Source organism: Vulpes lagopus, chromosome 7 (assembly GCF_018345385.1).
Source record: "Vulpes lagopus strain Blue_001 chromosome 7, ASM1834538v1, whole genome shotgun sequence".
In the NCBI taxonomy this organism is placed as follows: Eukaryota; Metazoa; Chordata; class Mammalia; order Carnivora; family Canidae; genus Vulpes; species Vulpes lagopus.
Window position 1 is genome coordinate 67370595 of NC_054830.1, and position 18615 is coordinate 67389209.

An 18615-nucleotide genomic window follows, 5' to 3' on the forward strand; every position below is an offset into this window, starting at 1 on the left:
CTAAAAAGGCCAAATAAAATGTAAGGATTGCTTTAACATGAATGTACATCAAGAAACACTTATTGCAGAATTTTTCAGCTTGTTGAAATAAACCATTTTTTAATTGAAACTAATAAATAAGTCTGTTTCTATTAAAAACATTCTTGGTTGAAAAGGAATATAAGATGTTTAAGGACTAAATAGGAATTCTTGCATATGCTTTGTTTCCCCAGAGGAGCAATGAAAGTTTATTGAAACCAACATTTGAGAAGCAATGTAATTTGTATGTGTATGAAACACCAACTCTAATTTACTATCAGTACTCTTGAGAGATGTTGCAAATCCATTTCATCTTGAGTTGGAAAGCTGAAATGATTTCAGCAGTTTACTAAATCTAAAAGTAGTTGTTAATATGGCTTTCCAGATTTTATATATGTATTGATCATAGGAATTTATCTGTTCACCTGGCACTTGGCACTGTGCTATGTATGATGGACACACTCAACAATAGTCAAAATGTGGAAGGCAAAATATTTCTATGCATCGGATGCACTCAACAATGATTCTACTTATGCAATGGACACATTCAATAAACATCAAGATGTGGAAGGGAAAATATGTCTACTCATCTGTCATTAGTAGTCGACTTCTATCCAAGTCATATCAGGGATTGAAAGGCCTATGGTTTAACCCTTAATCTGATTCTTGAATTTTCTCTAAGAATAGTCAATCCTAAATATATATTGATTTTTTATTTTTGTTACTTTAAAAAGATTTTTAAATTTATTTATTTGACAGCTATTGCACAAGCAGGGGGAGAGGCAGAGGGAGAAGGAGAAGCAGGGTGTCGCTGAGCAGGGAGCCTGATGTGGGGCTAGATTCCAGGACCCTGGGATCATGTCAGAGCTGAAGACAGATGCTTAACTGACTGAGCCACCCAGGCACCCCCTAAATATGTATTTATTGCACCCAATATTTATGCTCTGCTGACTAATATCATTTGAATAGTTCCTTTAGAATAGGTCCTGCCAAACAGTGACTTCAGTTGAACATGCTCTAGACATCCTGCCCCAACTATTATAAGGTTAAGCTTTCATTACAAATATATGCTTGATATGAAAAATTGGCAAATAGAGAAATGTAGAAGAAAGAAAAATACATCTTATGCAGATTCCCTCCAAAATTGAGTCCCAAATGATTTTGTTCAAAAATATCTAGATTGCTATGTTGTCCTCTGGTCTTTAGTGTTGTTGAAATGCTATTGTTGATAATGAAACTTTGCTCTTCTGTAAAGATCATTTTTGGCTTTTTGTGTTATGTCTGGTGTTTTTAGGATTATATCTGTGAGCAAATGAGTGTATGTGACCACTGTTTGGCATATCCAACAGGAACGCGTTCTCTTTTTCTGTCCATATTTCTGTTCATGACAGGGATGTACATGCCATCTGACTGAAAGGGTAAATTTCCATGGGGTTCTGCATCCTCCCCGACCCCCTGCTCTTTATTCTACTTTCCCCCTCTTCTTAATTTATCTCTCTCTCCCCATTCTTCAGCTTCCTCCTCCCTTCTCTGCACAATCCCTCCCTACTTCATTTTTCCTTCTTCTCCCCTCCTCTCCTCTTCTTCTCTTCTACCTAACTTTCCCTCCCCTTCTCTTACCTTTCTTCTCCTCTTTTCTTATTCTCCCACTTCCGTTTTCCTTCACTTTTGTCCTCCTTCCCCTGATTAGAAATACTGAACAGAGTAGGTTTAAGCTAGAACTGGAGGAAAAGAAGTGTAGAAAGAGCAACTTTTCAGAGATGATTTTTATCTACAGGAACATACAATAGATTGGAGATCCCAGTAGGATCTGGGATCCTTGAAGGAGTGATCCAAGAAGATAGGAGATTGTTGTCACAGAGTGGGATGCTTAGGTGGTGACGGCCAGATCTAGAGGATAAGGCGGTGGAAGGGGGGCTGAGATAGGGTGAAGGATATGGCTATTGGAGAATAAGTGAAGAATAGGATTCCTGGATACTGGAATGATCATCTAGATAAAATATATGAAATCACCAGTGTGTGTGTATGTGTGTGTGAGAGAGAGAGACAGAGCAGAGACAGAAACAGAAAGAATAAAATCTTCGAACAATAAGAAGTGACCCAGAGGTCAGCAGATGATTAGGGGGAGAGAAAAGATGTTGAATATTGTATATGACACTTTGGGGGAGCTGAAGGGTTTTAGAAAGAAAAGAGGAAGGGAGAGAGAAAACTCTGGGAAGGCACAAGGAACAAAGACACCTCTTTCACCTGTAGGCCTTGTCTATAAGAGGCAATAAGATTTTGGGATCCCTGGGTGGCGCAGCGGTTTAGCGCCTGCCTTTGGCCCAGGGCGCGATCCTGGAGACCCGGGATCGAATCCCACGTCGGGCTCCCGGTGCATGGAGCCTGCTTCTCCCTCTGCCTGTGTCTCTGCCTCTCTCGCTCTCTCTGTGTGACTATCATAAATTAAAAAAAAAAATTAAAAAAAAAAGAGGCAATAAGATTTTGATGAGGGTAAGAAAGTGAAAGAAAAGACAATAAGTGAAGTTTAGGATATGAGAGGATTTACTGAAGACTGATCATGTATTCCAGAGGACAGGTGCAAGAGTTTGTAAATTAGATTTGAACTACATGGGCAGCCCCGGTGGCGCAGCGGTTTAGCGCTGCCTGCAGCCCCGGGGTGTGATCCTGGAGACCCGGGATCGAGTCCCACGTCGGGCTCCCTGCATGGAGCCTTGCTTCTCCCTCTGCCTATGTTTCTGCCTGCCCCCCCCCCTCTCTGAATAAATAAATACATCTTTAAAAAAAAAAAAAGATTTGAACTACATGGTGATCCTGGTAGTTGAAGGATAGCTTTGGAGCCTTGGGCTTCCTAAGAGATCATCAGAAACAGGAATATAGGGTGTCATGGGATTCATTGAGATAGACCCTAAGAGACAGTATGGGATTCTTGTGGGCTGGGCAGTGAGAAAAATCTTGCCAGGAGACCTTAGAGCACAGATGCTGTTTGGGGGCCTGCAGAAGCAGGAGCAGTAAGATGCCCTCTTAGAGCTTCTCTGATGTTGTCTTGAGGCTAGCGAGCTAGAATTAGCAGTACTGGGAAAATACATGCTTCTCTGGACACCCCATGGCACTTCTGCTGATGGTGTTGAGCCTGACTGAGGCACAGGGACATTTCTAGCATCAAGGGCCTAGTAAATACCCCCTAAGTGCTCTCTTATTGTAATTTTTGAAGCTAATAGAAAGAGGAATTATGTCACCAGTCGTATCTGCTCTCTTACCAGACCAGGGAAATGTGATCCTAGGCCACAGCGCTCTACCTCTGAGCAGGGCTGGAGCACACACAAATCCCATGAACTGATAGTGGGGAGAGATCTTTCCCTAGGAAATCAGCAAAGGAAAAGTGAATGGGTGCTGGGCACAGGAAATTAGGAATTATGTACAGCTACTGGTATCAAAGACCCAAATAACAAAGCCAATTAAGAGTTTATTTTTATCTCATCTAAAAGAAGAAGAGAAACTGGTAATCCTAAATTGGTGCAGTAGCTCCATTGTCATCAGAGACCCAGGCTTCTTTAATTTTTTTGCTCTACCATCTTAGTGCATGATAGTTATCCTGTAATAGTATCCTATATTTATACTGTAATATGCTGGGGTACTAGCCCTCATGTCCATATTTCAGGACAAAAGAGGAGGAGATGGCAGAAAGTACTCTCAATTGAAAGAGTCTTCATTAACTGACATTAAGGAGGGCATGTGATGTAATGAGCACTGCTTTTATATAAGACTGATGAATCACTGAACTCTACCTCGAAACAAATAATACACTATATGTTAATTAATTGAATTTAAATAAAAAAATAAAATTTCATACTAAGTCTTTAAAAAAAAGTCTCCATTTAAAAGCTTTTCCAGACATCCCACACAGCCTATATATCATTGGCTGTCATTTGTTGTGATGGAGGTAAGCAGCTATTACCTTCTAGCTCTTTGTAGTCTATGTTGAATAAAACTGGGAGAATGTTATTGGGTTGGCAACTGGCCATCTTTGCCATAGCAGCAAAACACACAAACAAAACAATGTTAACGCATACATCAACATTGGCATAATGAATGAGGATTTGCAGTAAGTGTCTTGGGTTAAAAAGCTAAAAGGACCAGAGTTACGGTCAGGGAGGAAGGTACTGAAATTTAAGATTGCAGAGGCTGGACAGCTTTTCAGAGGCTGGGAACATTAAAAGACCCAGAATATGCCCATATGCCCATGAGATCTGAGAATGGAGTTAATCATGAACCTGAATCCCAGCGCTGGAAAAGACTCCTTCCTTTTGTTGGATCATATTTTGGAAAATCACAGCAAAAGCCCAGCTGAGGGTTGCAGATACCTCCCACTGTCAGCCACCTCCAATCTACAGGTGTCATCATCCATCTAGGACCAGACTCCTCAGATAACCCAAGTTTCCCTCCTGTGGGCAGGTGGCTGGCTGAGCACAGTGCTTTTGCGTGGGCAGCACGCCTGACAAAACACATGTTTTTAATTGTCTCACGCTAGCTCAGAACATGGTGGTGCATTACTTACTCCTTGCCATTTTAAGTATGTTCTTGCTTGCAATGTGTAGGCATTATTAAACTTATAATTTTTGTCTTTATTTAGTAAAATGTGACCTAATTGTTTTCACTTTATATAGTAAGAACATGCCCTCATCTCCGCCAGCCCAAACATGGCCGCATCAGCTGTTCTACAGGGGAAATGTCCTATAGGACGATGTGTTTGGTTACCTGTGATGATGGGTACAGACTAGAAGGAAGTGCTAAGCTTACTTGTCAAGCAAATGCCCAGTGGGATGGTCTAGAACCCCGGTGTGTGGGTAAGTCATGGAAGGCATGGTGCCTTTGGTGATTTATTTCTCTTGCTCTCTGATTTCTACTCTTTTCTGTGAAGACCTAGAACCAAAAATTGATTCATAATGGATGTAATAACTCCACATCCCTATATATGGGTGCACAGAGACACAGGCACATAAACTAATACATTGTTTAATTTCTCTCCACTGGTAAAAACACATCTACGCCAGGATCCCATTTTCCAAGTCACTGAAGTTTACAGCTGCAAATGGTGATGATTTTTTTAACTTTTTTTGTTTTTTTTAACAAATCTAACAATTTGGATAGATTTTTTTTTTTTAAAAAAAAGAAAATGCTGTGTGATCCCTTGCTTTGTTAAATACCAGTGACTTTTACCTTGTTGATGAAAGGATAATATTAAGAACCAGTGAAACTTAGGATAGACCATAATATTCTCCTTCATTGGAAGATTTTTTTTTTTTTTTGCCTTGTCCTTCATGAAGCTCATGACATCTCACTACCGAAATTGGGTCCAGAATGAATAACTTTAGGAACTTTTCCAGTTTGTTGCTTCTTTTACATAGTAGATACAAATAACAATGGTAATAATAATGATGATGATGATGAAAGAGAGAACAACTGCCATTTACTGAATCCTTATTGTATGTCAGATATAGTATATTTAGGAGCATGGCAGGTGTATAATTAAATTGATGTAGAAGTGTTGGGGCTGGGAGTCCACAGCCAAGAAAGAATTCTTAAGATGTCTTGGGTGCAACCAGGTGATTTTATTAAAGCACGGGGACAGGACCCAAGGGCAGAAAGAGCTGCACTGGGGTTGTGACAGGTGACTGACTATATACTTCCAAGTTGGGAGGGGGTAGGGATAGCACAAGCCTCCAAGGTAGTTTGGAAACAAGGATCCTGAGGGGGCCAGCTATTAGGAAAAGGTGATGTATTGCTGTTTAGTAAAAACTCAGTTATGAGACCCTTTAGAAAAGTATCAGTGGGCCATATGCTTGGAGGTTGATCTGCTAATATATATCATGGGGAGCGTAGAGATAAAAGAAGTTTCCAAAGGAATTTTTATATATTAAAGGAGACTTACAGAATCCTGGGGAGTCAGGCTAAGATTGTCTTTTGCCCTTAGCAAAGAGTCAACATCAGGGCAGCTGAGCTCCTAGAGGAATGTCATTCTGCCTATTTCAAGGACTTGTCAGTGAGCTGTAGGTAGTCAGGAAATTTAAGTTTTTTCTTTTGTCTTTGTTTCCCATATAAAAATAAACAACTTCCAAAAAAACTAGATATTATAAATATGTCTGTTCCTTCCAAATTGATTTACAGGTTTGTTCTATTATAATCTGGTATTGAATCCATGGCTGATAGAAAAGGAAGGTATCACCAGGAAAGTTGTTGACTTTACAGGGTGTGGGGGGCAGATTCACTTAAAAGTCCAAGAATTGACTCTCACTGTGTAAACTCAGAAAAACTGATATTCTCATACTAAGAAGAGATTAATCTCTCTTGGATAGGAAAATGAAATTGACTATGAAACAAAAATTCAATTCATTAGCAATGAGATACCTACTGTTAATGGGACTGTAAGACTTAGGTCTGAGAAGCATCCTGTTTCCCTGTAGGTAGAAGCTACAAGGACATCCAAATCGAGAACACACTTAGGTTGCATAAAACCAAAATAAAAGGAGTTAGCTTCTTCAGATATTCCACAGAATTAAATGAAGTGAAGGTGATGGATCTATCACCATAAAAAAGATGCCTTTAAAATGGGACAATAAATCTCAATAAACCTCTTTAGTTGGGATAATGTCTCCTTAGGCTAGATTTTCTATGTAAATACTGTTTACTCCTGAGAATCACTTCTTTGCCTGTTTCCGTGACTCACTGCCTCTTCTTATGAGAGACCCAATCTTTCATTAGAAATAGTAATGTCTCTAATAAGGTTTTTCTGTTGTCAATTCTCTTTAAAATTATTGTGCATATCTCTGTAATGATTTAAAGCCTATGCAAATCTTGGTGGATTTGTGTAACTATCAAAAGAAAATTGAGTCCCAATTTACAGTTTATTGGGGAACAATTTACTGTAGCCTCCAAATTCTGACAGCAACCGTAATCACTGTGAAAATTCTGATTTTAAAAAGTTGATAGAAATGAATAGAATATGTATTGAAAAATAGACCAGCACAAAATAGAAAAAATTTTGACATGACATAAAATGAGGGAGAACTTATTTTTGCCATCATAAGAACCCACAGTAATTAAAATAGAACATTAATTGTACAAGGATACACAGAACAGTGGAGCTACATATGACTAAATATGATGTAGAAATAAACATTCATTTATAGAAGAATATAACACTCAATAAATTCCAGATATCAATGGGGAAAAATGTTTATGTAAAAATTAGTTTTGACTCCACTATATACCTACCCCAAAAAAATCACTAAATTATTTTAATTTATTAAATCAGGCAAATTAAGGAGTGAAATATAAGAAAAGATACAGATTTTATGGAGGAGAACTTTCTAATCATATAAAAAACAATCTGAATTTTCCTAAGACTAAAAAGAAAAGAAGAATAGATTTGAATACATAAATATTTAAATTTCTGTACTTTAAATGAATTCTTTACATTATTACATCTTTACATTATTAAAAGGCAACCAGCATAAAAAAGCTTGGTTATTTGAAATATATGTAACAGTATCAGTGTTATTAAAAATCATTATTAGTGATTGTTCTTAACATTTTCTAAATTATGGAACCAGACAAAACCACAGAAGTGTATAGATTCCGATACAAAGAGAGATAAGGGAAATGAGTTAAGTGGACAAATGAGAAATTAAAAAATATAATTTTTCAAAGATAAAAATTGAAGTTGAAAAACTCCTAAACTGGGACACCTGGGTGGCTCAGAGGTTTATCACCTGCCTTCAGCTCAGGGCACAATCCTGGAATCCCTGTGTAGAGCCTGCTTCTCCCTCTTCCTGTGTCTCTGCCTCTCTCTTTGTGTCTCTCATGAATAAATAAATAAAATCTTTAAAAAAAAAGAAAAAAGAAAATCTCCTAAAACCAGTTATGAGATATGGGCTAAATTATACACTGATGTAATTTTATAGTTATAAATCCTTACACTATTAAATAGAAAGAATGAAAATAATTAAACATTAATCCAAAAATTAGGAAAATAATGATTACAATAGAATTTGAAAGAAATACAATTAATAATTAAGGCAAATGAGTTATAAAGGGAGATGGGATGCCATAGAATGGCTAAGAGGGAAATCTTTGAATAAGGTCATATTATTTTAGATATTTATTTTATTTTATTGAAGATTTTATTAATTTATTTAGAGAGAGAGCATGAGCAAGGGGAGGGGCAGAAGAAGAAGGAGAGAGAATCTCAAGCAGACTCTCTCTGTCCATGCTAAGTGTGGAGCTGATGTGGAGCTGGATCTCAGGACCCCAAGATCATCATCTGAGCCAAAACCCAGGAGTTGGGTGCATAACTGACTAGGCCACGCAGGTGCCCCTGTAGTAATAGATTATTTAAATATAAGTAAGAAAAATACAAAACTAAAATTATTCTAAGAAGCCATAACAAAGTATATAGAGGCCTGAAGTTTTTCAAAGAATAATAAAAAACTGTACATAAATTTGTGCACATGTTAAAAATTCATGATATTATTTATGATTTTCTATGAAATGAAATTTTTTAAATGAATCAAGAAAAAAGTAGAAATGCAAGTGTATAATTACTTATAAAAAACAGAAAATGTGGGCAGCCTGGGTGGCTCAGCAGTTTAGCACCTGCCTTCAGTCCAGGGCCTGATCCTGGAGACCTGGGATTGAGTCCCACATCAGGCTCCCTGCATGGAGCCTGCTTCTCCCTCTGCCTGGGTCTCTGCCTCTCTCTCTCTCCCTCTCTCTCTCTCTCTCTCTCTCTCTCTCTCTCTCTGTGTCTCTCATGAATAAATAAATAAAATCTTTTAAAAAACCCAGAAAATGTTATTAGAGTATTAATTTCTCCAAAAATGATGGAGGGATCAGTGAAACTCTTCTAAACTTTTCAGAAGCAGTAACTCTATACCATATAACTTGGCCCAAATAACGGGAAACTAAATATATTATCAAACTATTACAAGTTGCCAACTTGATAGCTAAAAGCAGATAGTAAACTCTGACATCAAATATACTACCAATTCATATTCAAAAGAATGGCCTGTCAAAACAAGCAGTTTATCCTAAGTATGCAGAAGGGCTTAAATAAAATTAGATATATTCTATCAACATAATAAATTATTTCATTATAACAAATAGGAGAAATTCATATGGTTACTTAGCAGAGGATGAAAGTGTCATTCATCATCATTTAAAACACATTTTCAATAAAATTCTAAGAAACTCATATTGATAATTGACATAATAAAAAGAATGTCCTTCTTAAACCTGCAGCCACTTATGGAAACAGTATAGGCAGTCTTATGAAATCCAAGGAGAGAAAAGGATGCCCAGAATCATCCATATTGTTTAGCATTGTTCTCAGAGCTGGAACACTTGTAATAAATCATAGGATTGGAGCTTTGGGGACTTAAAACCATCATCATTTCTAGATTACATGTCTACCCCAAAATGAAATGAATCTACTAAGAGAGTTGAGAGTTCACTGAAGTCATAAGAATACCAAATAAAGAACTTTTCATATACAATGATAAACAGAGTACACAGTGAAAATCACAATCAGAAGATCCTTGCAAAATAAAAAATAAGGAAGAATAACCCCAAACAACAGTGTGTGGAACTTGTGACACAGATTACAAAATGTTAGAGACAAAAAGGAACACTTAAGAATTTTTATGAAATTTTATCAAAACCTAAGTTCTCTCTAGATATGTATATGGGTAAAATGCAATCTCATTTAATACCCTGAAGAGGGTATTAATACCCACAAAGAGACTTTCTTTGTGCCCCCCTTTTGGAATTTGGAAGTGATTCTTGAGTTTATCTGGAAGAAGATATAGGAAAAATCATGAAAAAAGGGAAGAGTAATAAGGAATAGTAAAGAGAAAGTAGGTCTCCTGGGTTTTAAAATATGTACTAAAACTACAAAAGTGAAGAGTTTGCAAATACTGCCATATAGTTCAATAGGACTGAATAAATCCTGAAACTTAGGAGTTTCATGTTACTAAGGAAGCATCACAGGTCAGTTGAGAAGAAAAGATTTATTCAATTTATAAAATAGAACAATTGGCTAGCTCCTTGGGAGAAACAAATGAAACAAAATGTAATTCTTGTATGTCTTTAATTTACACCAGGCCCTGACATCAATTCTTCATAAATTTTAAAATATAAATTAAAAAATAAACCCATTATAAATGAGAAGAGAGTATAGATAAAACATGTGACTGTTAACTGATTTCAGAACTTAAGCATAAAAGCAATGGAAATAAAATCAGTAGATTAGATTATATAAAAATTGAAGAAATGCTTACCCAAAATACCCAAATAAGCAAACAATAAAAAAGAGAATATTAACAGGGAACAAAATCTTCAATGATTATCACAGTCAAAATGATAATTTTCTGAATTTAAAAATTGAAGAAATTTTCTGAATTTAAAAATTGAAGAAATGCTTACCCAAAATACCCAAATAAGCAAACAATAAAAAAGAGAATATTAACAGGGAACAAAATCTTCAATGATTATCACAGTCAAAATGATAATTTTCTGAATTTAAAAATTGAAGAAATTTTCTGAATTTAAAAATTGAAGAAATGCTTACCCAAAATACCCAAATAAGCAAACAATAAAAAAGAGAATATTAACAGGGAACAAAATCTTCAATGATTATCACAGTCAAAATGATAATTTTCTGAATTTAAAAATTGAAGAAATTTTCTGAATTTAAAAATTGAAGAAATGCTTACCCAAAATACCCAAATAAGCAAACAATAAAAAAGAGAATATTAACAGGGAACAAAATCTTCAATGATTACCACAGTCAAAATGATAATTTTCTGAATTTAAATTTTAATTTAAAATTTTCTGAATTTTTAAAATTTAAAAATTTTCTGAATTTAAATCCTTACTTTCCTTAAGTAAAGGATATTGAGCCTCGCATGGTCTTTGCATTTGAACCACAAATTTTACTCTAATTCTCCTCTTCATCACAGCAGAACAGAAAGTCTGGGCAGTCATTTGGCACATACTGTGCAAAAATAAAGACACAAACCAATTTCTCAGGAAAAATTGCTTTTCATGTCACAGGGGTTTGAAAGAAATTTCAGGGAGGAGGCATGGTAGTGAAGTGTTTGGAGAACACAGTCGGCCACGTACTGCAAGGTGACCTTGTTACCCACGTTGATTGTGGGTAACTTCCCCATAATTGTATCTCAATACTCTCATCTGTAAGTGAAATGAGAACAATTCCCCTTAGTGCAAAGGACTGAATGAGTCAAAACATGTAAAGCACTTAGAATAGTGCTGGGCACATAGTACGTGTGGAGTAAATGTTAACAATTATTACACGGGAAATACAGACTAAAGATGCTGGCAGTGCTGCCAATAGAGTCATAACAAAACAAATAAACGTGCACACATGGGTGGGGACACACACACACACACGAACACACACCCTTCATTAAGTCATTGTCGTGATTTTCCATTCCATTGCATTTTGCCTCCTTCATCTATTCCAAAGATAACATGAAGGGTCAGGGCCGCAACTATGACCCTATGATTTGAGGGAGGGAATAAACCTTTTCTCATAATGTGCTCACTTAAAGATGGAAGCAAAAAAAACTCATAAAATGGAGATTGGTTGCTGAATATATTGCTTAATCCATGAAAGAGGAACTCTAATTTACTGGGGTTTTTTTTTCAGATTTTATTTATTTCTTTGAGAGAGAGAGAATGCAAGAGAGAGCATGAGCAGGGAAGTAGGGGCAGAGGCAGGCAGAGGGAGAGGGAGAGCTCAGCAGGGAACCTGTCTCCAGGCTCAATTCCAGGACTCCGGATCATGACTTGAGCCGAAGTCAAACGCTTAGCTGACTGAGCCACCCAAGTGCCCTAATTTTCGATTTTCTATTTTATAGCCATAAATGTTCTGCAAACTGAAAGAATGTGCGCCAAGCAAGCACTAAAAGTCACAGTTGGCATTCATTAAAATATCAGTTAGAAGTTTTCCAAGGTAGTGACACACTGACAAAATAACACGAGATAACCAAAGAGATACAGTTTATACATTATTTATAATATGTCATATATTCAGCCTCGTAAACAGATAGCGTTCAGTGACTTATGTCAATTCCAAGGCAGCACAATTATGTCTTTCTTGGAATTTGTGGGAATTCAAATAACATTTTTTTCATTTCCCTACAATAGAGCGCTACTGCTCCACCTTCCAGAAGCCCAGAGGTGTCATCATCTCCCCGCCCAGCTGTGGCAAGCAGCCCACCAGACCTGGGACGATTTGTCAACTAAGTTGCCGCCAAGGATTCATCTTATCGGGCATCAGAGAAGAAGTGAGATGTACCACCTCTGGAAAGTGGAGTGCCAAAGTTCAGACGGCTGTTTGTAAAGGTAGGTCCCCTACATCGGTCAGCTTGAACACGAAATTCCTATATAATGACATGTTGGGACACTGCGGGGCAGTCTCTCTTTGCAGCTTTTGCTGCAAATCCATAATAAAGTGGTAGGTATTGTTCTTATATACTTAGGGTTTCTGTGTCAAGATGATGGATTTACAAAATCCAACTATAAAATGCCAGGCAATAACAGAAGAAAGAGAATATAAGGATAATGTTAAAGCTGGAAATCAGGTAAGGTTTCAATCAGGAGATAAAAATGTCTGAGGAATTTCTGGTCCATATAAAGCCCATGGGGCTGAATCAATTTAAAAAGAAACAAGTTATCAGCACCTTGATTTGTGTTTTTTAGGAGGTTGGAAGGGGCAGAGGGAGAGATACATAGAGAATCCCAAGCAGGCTTTATGCTCGGCATAGAGCCTGATGCAAGCCTCGATCCCACAACCCTAATGTCATGACCCAAGCTGAAACCAAGAGTTGGACACTTAACCAGCTGAGCCCCCCAGGTGCCCAAATAAGCAAGTTATCAGCCCTTTGAAGCCAGTGTCCCATGACTTTCATAGGAGGACGTTGCCATCTTACAACCAGAACAGACTGCTATGAAAAAGGGGGTATTGAGAATAAGAAATTGTTCTTAGAAGTAAAAACATCATAACTATCTCTAGGAGAAGGATAAAGTAGAACAGAAGTTGTTGAAAATGGTATTAGTGATTTGAAGAACCAAATTGAGAGTTCCCTAAGATTGGAGAAATTATTATATTATTATATATAATACAATATATTATATTATTATATATTATTGTATATATTATATTATATTAAAGTATTTTATTATTATTATAGGAAAAAGCCCCAGTGTCCATTTAATAAAGAGTTCCAGAAGGAGAGGGGGAGGTAGATGGAGAAGAATTTTCTTACGGGTCGAAGGAAGCTTCTCTGAGCCAAACTTGAAATGTGAGATCACTCAGAGCCCCTGACTATTAGACAGGCATATTTTCACTACTGGCAAAATTTCTGAGGTCCAGAGTTTAACAAGGAAATCTTAAATAAGTTTCCAGAGAGAGAAGAGAAATCGCACAAAAGAAACAAGAACCGGACCTACATTATACTTTACTTCTCATTTACAACTATAAATGCCTGAAGAAAATACAGGAATGTCCAAAGAATACAGAAAGGAAATAGATAGAAACTTTAAATTCCAACTCCAAGTTAACCTATTATTCAAGTGTGAATGAAAAATCAACTACTTTTTTAGATTTTCAGAGTCAGTATGCAAATGCATATTTGTAGGGAAAAAATGTCCAAGTATCAGCCCCTCTAAGAAAGAGAAAATATAAATTGTATAAAGTTTTCAAGAAACAAGAAAGTATAATTATCAACTCTGATATATTCAGCTGCAAGTTATAGAAGACCTAATTTAACACAAGTTAAAAGAAGGCAACTCTTACATTATAAATTAAGAACTTAGCTCTAGGGGCTCCTGAGTGGCTCAGTGGTTGAGTATCTGCCTTTGGCGTGATCCCAGGGTCCTGGGATCGAGTCCTGCATCGGGCTCCCTGCAGGGAGCCTGCTTCTCCCTCTGCCTGTGTCTCTGCCTCTCTGTGTCTCTCATGAATAAATAAATAAAATCTTAAAAAAAAAAAAAGAACTTAGCTCTACAGTGACTGATGTGCATACGTTTAAAGTTACCACCTCTAACCCAGTATCTGTATTGCAAAGTTCCACACTGCAAAAAATATCATTGGCCTAAATGTGTTTTTTTGACAATGCATTTTAGCACTGCTAATTAATTCTACTCAACAGCCTTGTTTCCTCGTGTGGTTCCTTCCCACCACAGTCAACATTTGTTTTCTCTGTTTCTTTATTTCACTCAAAAATATTTACCAAGCTTCGGGTGTTTGCCAGGCACTATTTAACCCAATGGGACAAGAGATATCCTGGCCTTCAACAAATGTGAATTCTTGTCAGGGGGAGAAAATTCAATTTCAAAATGGCATGTTGAGTTTTATGGTCAGGAAGGATGGAGGGCCGTGAGAACCAGCCAAGGGAACACTTCCTGAGGTGCTTGTGTCTAAGCTGAGAAAGAACAAGGAGCTATTAAAGCTATTACCTTATTAAAAGTAAGGTTTACGCGAATATTTGCATTCTTTTCAAATAGATTCTAAATATGTGTGATACTGAAGAGTTAATGATAACGCTAATGATAGTACTCCCTATGTAAACTGTACTCATGCATATTAATACCTACTGGATAGAAGAATGATCAGCCTTGTGTTCCCAAGCGGGAAGAGGGCCTTGACTCAGGCACACAAAAGACCATGGGCAAAGGCCCAGGTGCAAGAAAGACCATGGCATTTTCATGGGAACGTGGGTATCCAGCGTGGAGAATGACTTCTGGTAGCTGAGAGGTCAGTGGGTACCATTTCAGGAAAGGCCTCACAAGCCACGCTGCAAGGCAGTTGCATATTCCAAATGAATCTGGAGGTGGGATGTAAAAACCGAGTCACAGAGTATTCATATATTTTTACCTTTTTCTTAAATGACTTAGAATGACATTATCAATCTTCTCACTGATTTGTGCATTTTCTGCGTCAGATGTGGAGGCTCCTCAAATCAGCTGTCCTAAGGACATAGAGGCTAAGACTCAGGAACAGCAAGACTCTGCTAATATCACCTGGCAAATCCCAACAGCTAAAGACAACTCTGGGGAAAAGGTAAGGTTTATGCGAATATTTGTGTTCTTTTCAAATAGATTCTAAATATGTGTGATCCTGAAGATTTACTAATACACTAATGATAGTACTTCTATATAAACTGTACTCATGCATATTAATATCTCATTGGATAGGAGAATGATCAGCCTTGTGTTTTTGACTAGAAATCTCAGATAAAAATCTCTGAAACGGAAACTTTTTTATTGCATAGATTTGATGTATTATGTACCCACTAAGATAACGTGACTAAGAATTCTTTGCTCCTTACGAGGCTGGGATGATCTTTTAAGAAAAAAATGTGGAAACAATCTTAATTCCTGCTCATGAATATATCTTTTAACATATGAACCTCAAAGGATTGCATTCTGGCCAATGCGAAGGAGAGATCACTGTGTTTTGAATTCAGCTTTCTCTAACACAGTATTTTATTCAGAACACAGTATTTCAATATTATATGTGGCAGCTTAAGATAATTACCCATCAGATGTTAGAAAAGGAATTCATTTGGGATTTAACTCCACTTGAATCCACACCGTTAGTATTCACCTACACGAAGATGCTTTTGTGGTATATTGTTTTCACAACTGCCTGTAAACATGTATAAATTGTGCCAGCTAGGATGTATCAGGGTGGGGAGCCCCAGCGCACACACAAAAGCTGTTCTGATCATTCTGTTGAATATATATAGAATCAGGGTGACTTAAAAAAATTTAACTGTGGTCACCGTGTTGTACATTACATTCCCAGAATTGATTTCTTTTATGAATGAAAGTTTGTACCTTTTGACCTCCTTTACCCCATTTTATCCCTCCCCACCCCCTTTTGACCTCCTTTACCCCATTTTATCCCTCCCCACCCCCGTCCCACCTCTGACAACCACCACCTGTTCTCTGAATCTAAGAGTTTGTTTTTTGTTTCTTAGATTCCACATTAAATAAGATCATATGGTATTTTTCCTTAGGTAACTAAAGACAAGGTAGCTTTTAGATCATTTTAAAAGCGCAAATATGACATTTAGGGCTAAATGTACGGTAGGTGGTATATGTGTTGAATAATCAGTTTATCATGTGTGGTTTCTACTTTCCAAAAAAAGGCTCATGAAAACATTCATTGTTGCTTCCTTTGTCATAATCATCAACAAGCACTGAGAACAGGGCTGTATTTCAGGATCTAATGAGCATTCACACTAAATATAGCACCTGTATGTTGAAATATTTTTAAGAGTACAATTGAAAAAAACAAATGTATTTGACTACAAAAGTATTTTTAAATTTATATTTTAAAAAAATTCTAAAAGACAAAGAGCAAACTTGAGAAAAATTTTTCCAACTTGTTAAACGTTAGAATACTTATTACCTACACATTGTTATAAGTGTTTTTCTATCATAATTTTCAAACAGACTAATAAGGCAAACATGTAATTCAAAAAGGAAAGAATATATCTATATCTTGTAAACATATGAGAATTTAATCTTAGTATAAGGCATGAAGAAATTGTTAATTAAAACAGTGACCTTGTGTCATATTTTTTAGTTACCAAAAAGTAATGGAATTTAATACAGGGCAGAGAACTTAGTGGGAAATTTAACACTGACACTTATCAAATATTACTCAGCCATTAGAAATGACAAATACCCACCATTTGCTTCAACGTGGATGGAACTGGAGGGTATTATGCTGCGTGAAATAAGTCAATTGGAGAAGGACAAACATTATATGGTCGTATTCATTTGGGGAATATAAATAATAGTGAAAGGGAATAGAAGGGAAGGGAGAAGAAATGGGTAGGAGATATCAGAAAGGGAGACAGAACATGAAGACTCCTAACTCTGGGAAACGAACTAGGGGTGGTGGAAGGGGAAGAGGGTGGGAGGTGGGGGTGAATGGGTGATGGGCACTTGACGGGCACTTGACGGGATGAGCACTGAGTGTTATTCTGTATGTTGGAAAATTGAACACCAATAAAAAATAAATTTATTATTAAAAAAATCAAATATTGACAAATAGGAATGCAAGTTGTTACCATGTTTTGGGAAAGAAATTTTGTATCATCAATAAAATGTTAATGACTTTGCGGTTAGTAACTCTGGCCTAGAAATTTATTATAGAAACGTAATAAAAATATTTTAGAATTACCTGTACAAAACTGTTTATCCCAGTCCTGTTTACTATAGGAAAATCTGGGATCAATTTAAATGTCCTTTGACTGATTTTTTTTTTTAATCAGCATATATTTATTCTATGGAAAACTATGGAGACATTTAAGAGTCTTCTTAAGTTCTAAAGACTATGTAGTAGCTTAAAGAATGTTTTAAGACATTATGTTTAAAAAACAAGAGACAACATTTCATATGTATGCCTACTGTATAAACTATGTAAATCGACTAATAGTTTGGAAAGAAACACATCAAAAGGCTGTGCCTGATTTTTTTTTCTGTTTGCTATGAAATACTGTGCCATTTTTAATTTCACTTTTCCTGATGATATTTAAGTAAAAAAGAATGAATGTACTATTGCTATTAACTTTAACTTTCAAAATATCTATTTGTGCCTAAAAGGTATCAATCCATGTTCATCCAGCTTTCACCCCACCTTACCTTTTCCCGATTGGAGATGTTGCTATCACATATACAGCCATTGACCTATCCAACAACCAAGCCAGCTGCACTTTCCATGTCAAGGTTATTGGTAAGTCATAAAATTACTTGAGTAGGTTTGTGAAAATAATCCAGCACTCCAAGGGCTTTGCTACTCCTTTATCTTCAACACCTTCCTCCTGTTGATTGTCCCCCCTGGTCCTGAAGCCTGCTCAAGCCACTCCCTCTTTGAAACCTACATACTCTTTAAGTGTCACCATCTCTCTTTGATTTCTTCCAGTAGGAGCCTTTTGAAGTTCCCAGGAGTTGCCATCTGTTTTGTCTCACAGGCCATTTATCTCAGTCACTCAGCTGTCTGGCTTTTGTTCCCTTCACTCACAGAAACTACTTTCAACAGGGTCATAGTGGTCTCTAGAGTTACTCCTACTGCACACTTCTTAGTTCTTATTTTACATCATCTTTCCATAGTTTTTTTTTAATTTTCTAAAAGATTTTTCATCAATTCATTTGAGAGAGAGGAAACAAGCAGAGGGGAGGGGCAGGGGGGATAGACTCCCCACTGAGCAGGGAGCCCTATGCAGGAGCTCCATCCCAGGACTCGGGATCCTGACCTGAGCTGAAGGCAGACACTTAACTGATTGAGCCACCCAGGTGCCCCTAGATTTTACATTGTTAACCACACTCTCCTTATCCGATACCAGTCTTTCTTGGTTCCTCAACACATTGTTCTCATTTCTCCTTGTTTCTCTCTTTCCTACATGGCTTCTCTTCCTCAGATCATCTTGTGGATCATCCCCAGGGCTCCAGCCTAGTCCTCTTTCTCTTTCTTTCTATAGTGTTCCCAGTTTTTTAGTT

At 36.9% G+C, this 18615-nt stretch overlaps 1 protein-coding gene across 1 annotated transcript in view; it reads left to right on the forward strand.

Annotated features, from left to right (window-relative positions):
* The window catches only part of SVEP1 (sushi, von Willebrand factor type A, EGF and pentraxin domain containing 1), a 183592-nt gene that overhangs the window by 62543 nt on the left and 102434 nt on the right, over positions 1 to 18615 (forward strand). The window contains 4 exon segments of the mRNA XM_041761195.1: positions 4686 to 4865; positions 12247 to 12444; positions 15045 to 15163; positions 17722 to 17851. Coding sequence (XP_041617129.1) covers positions 4686 to 4865; positions 12247 to 12444; positions 15045 to 15163; positions 17722 to 17851 — 627 coding nt within the window.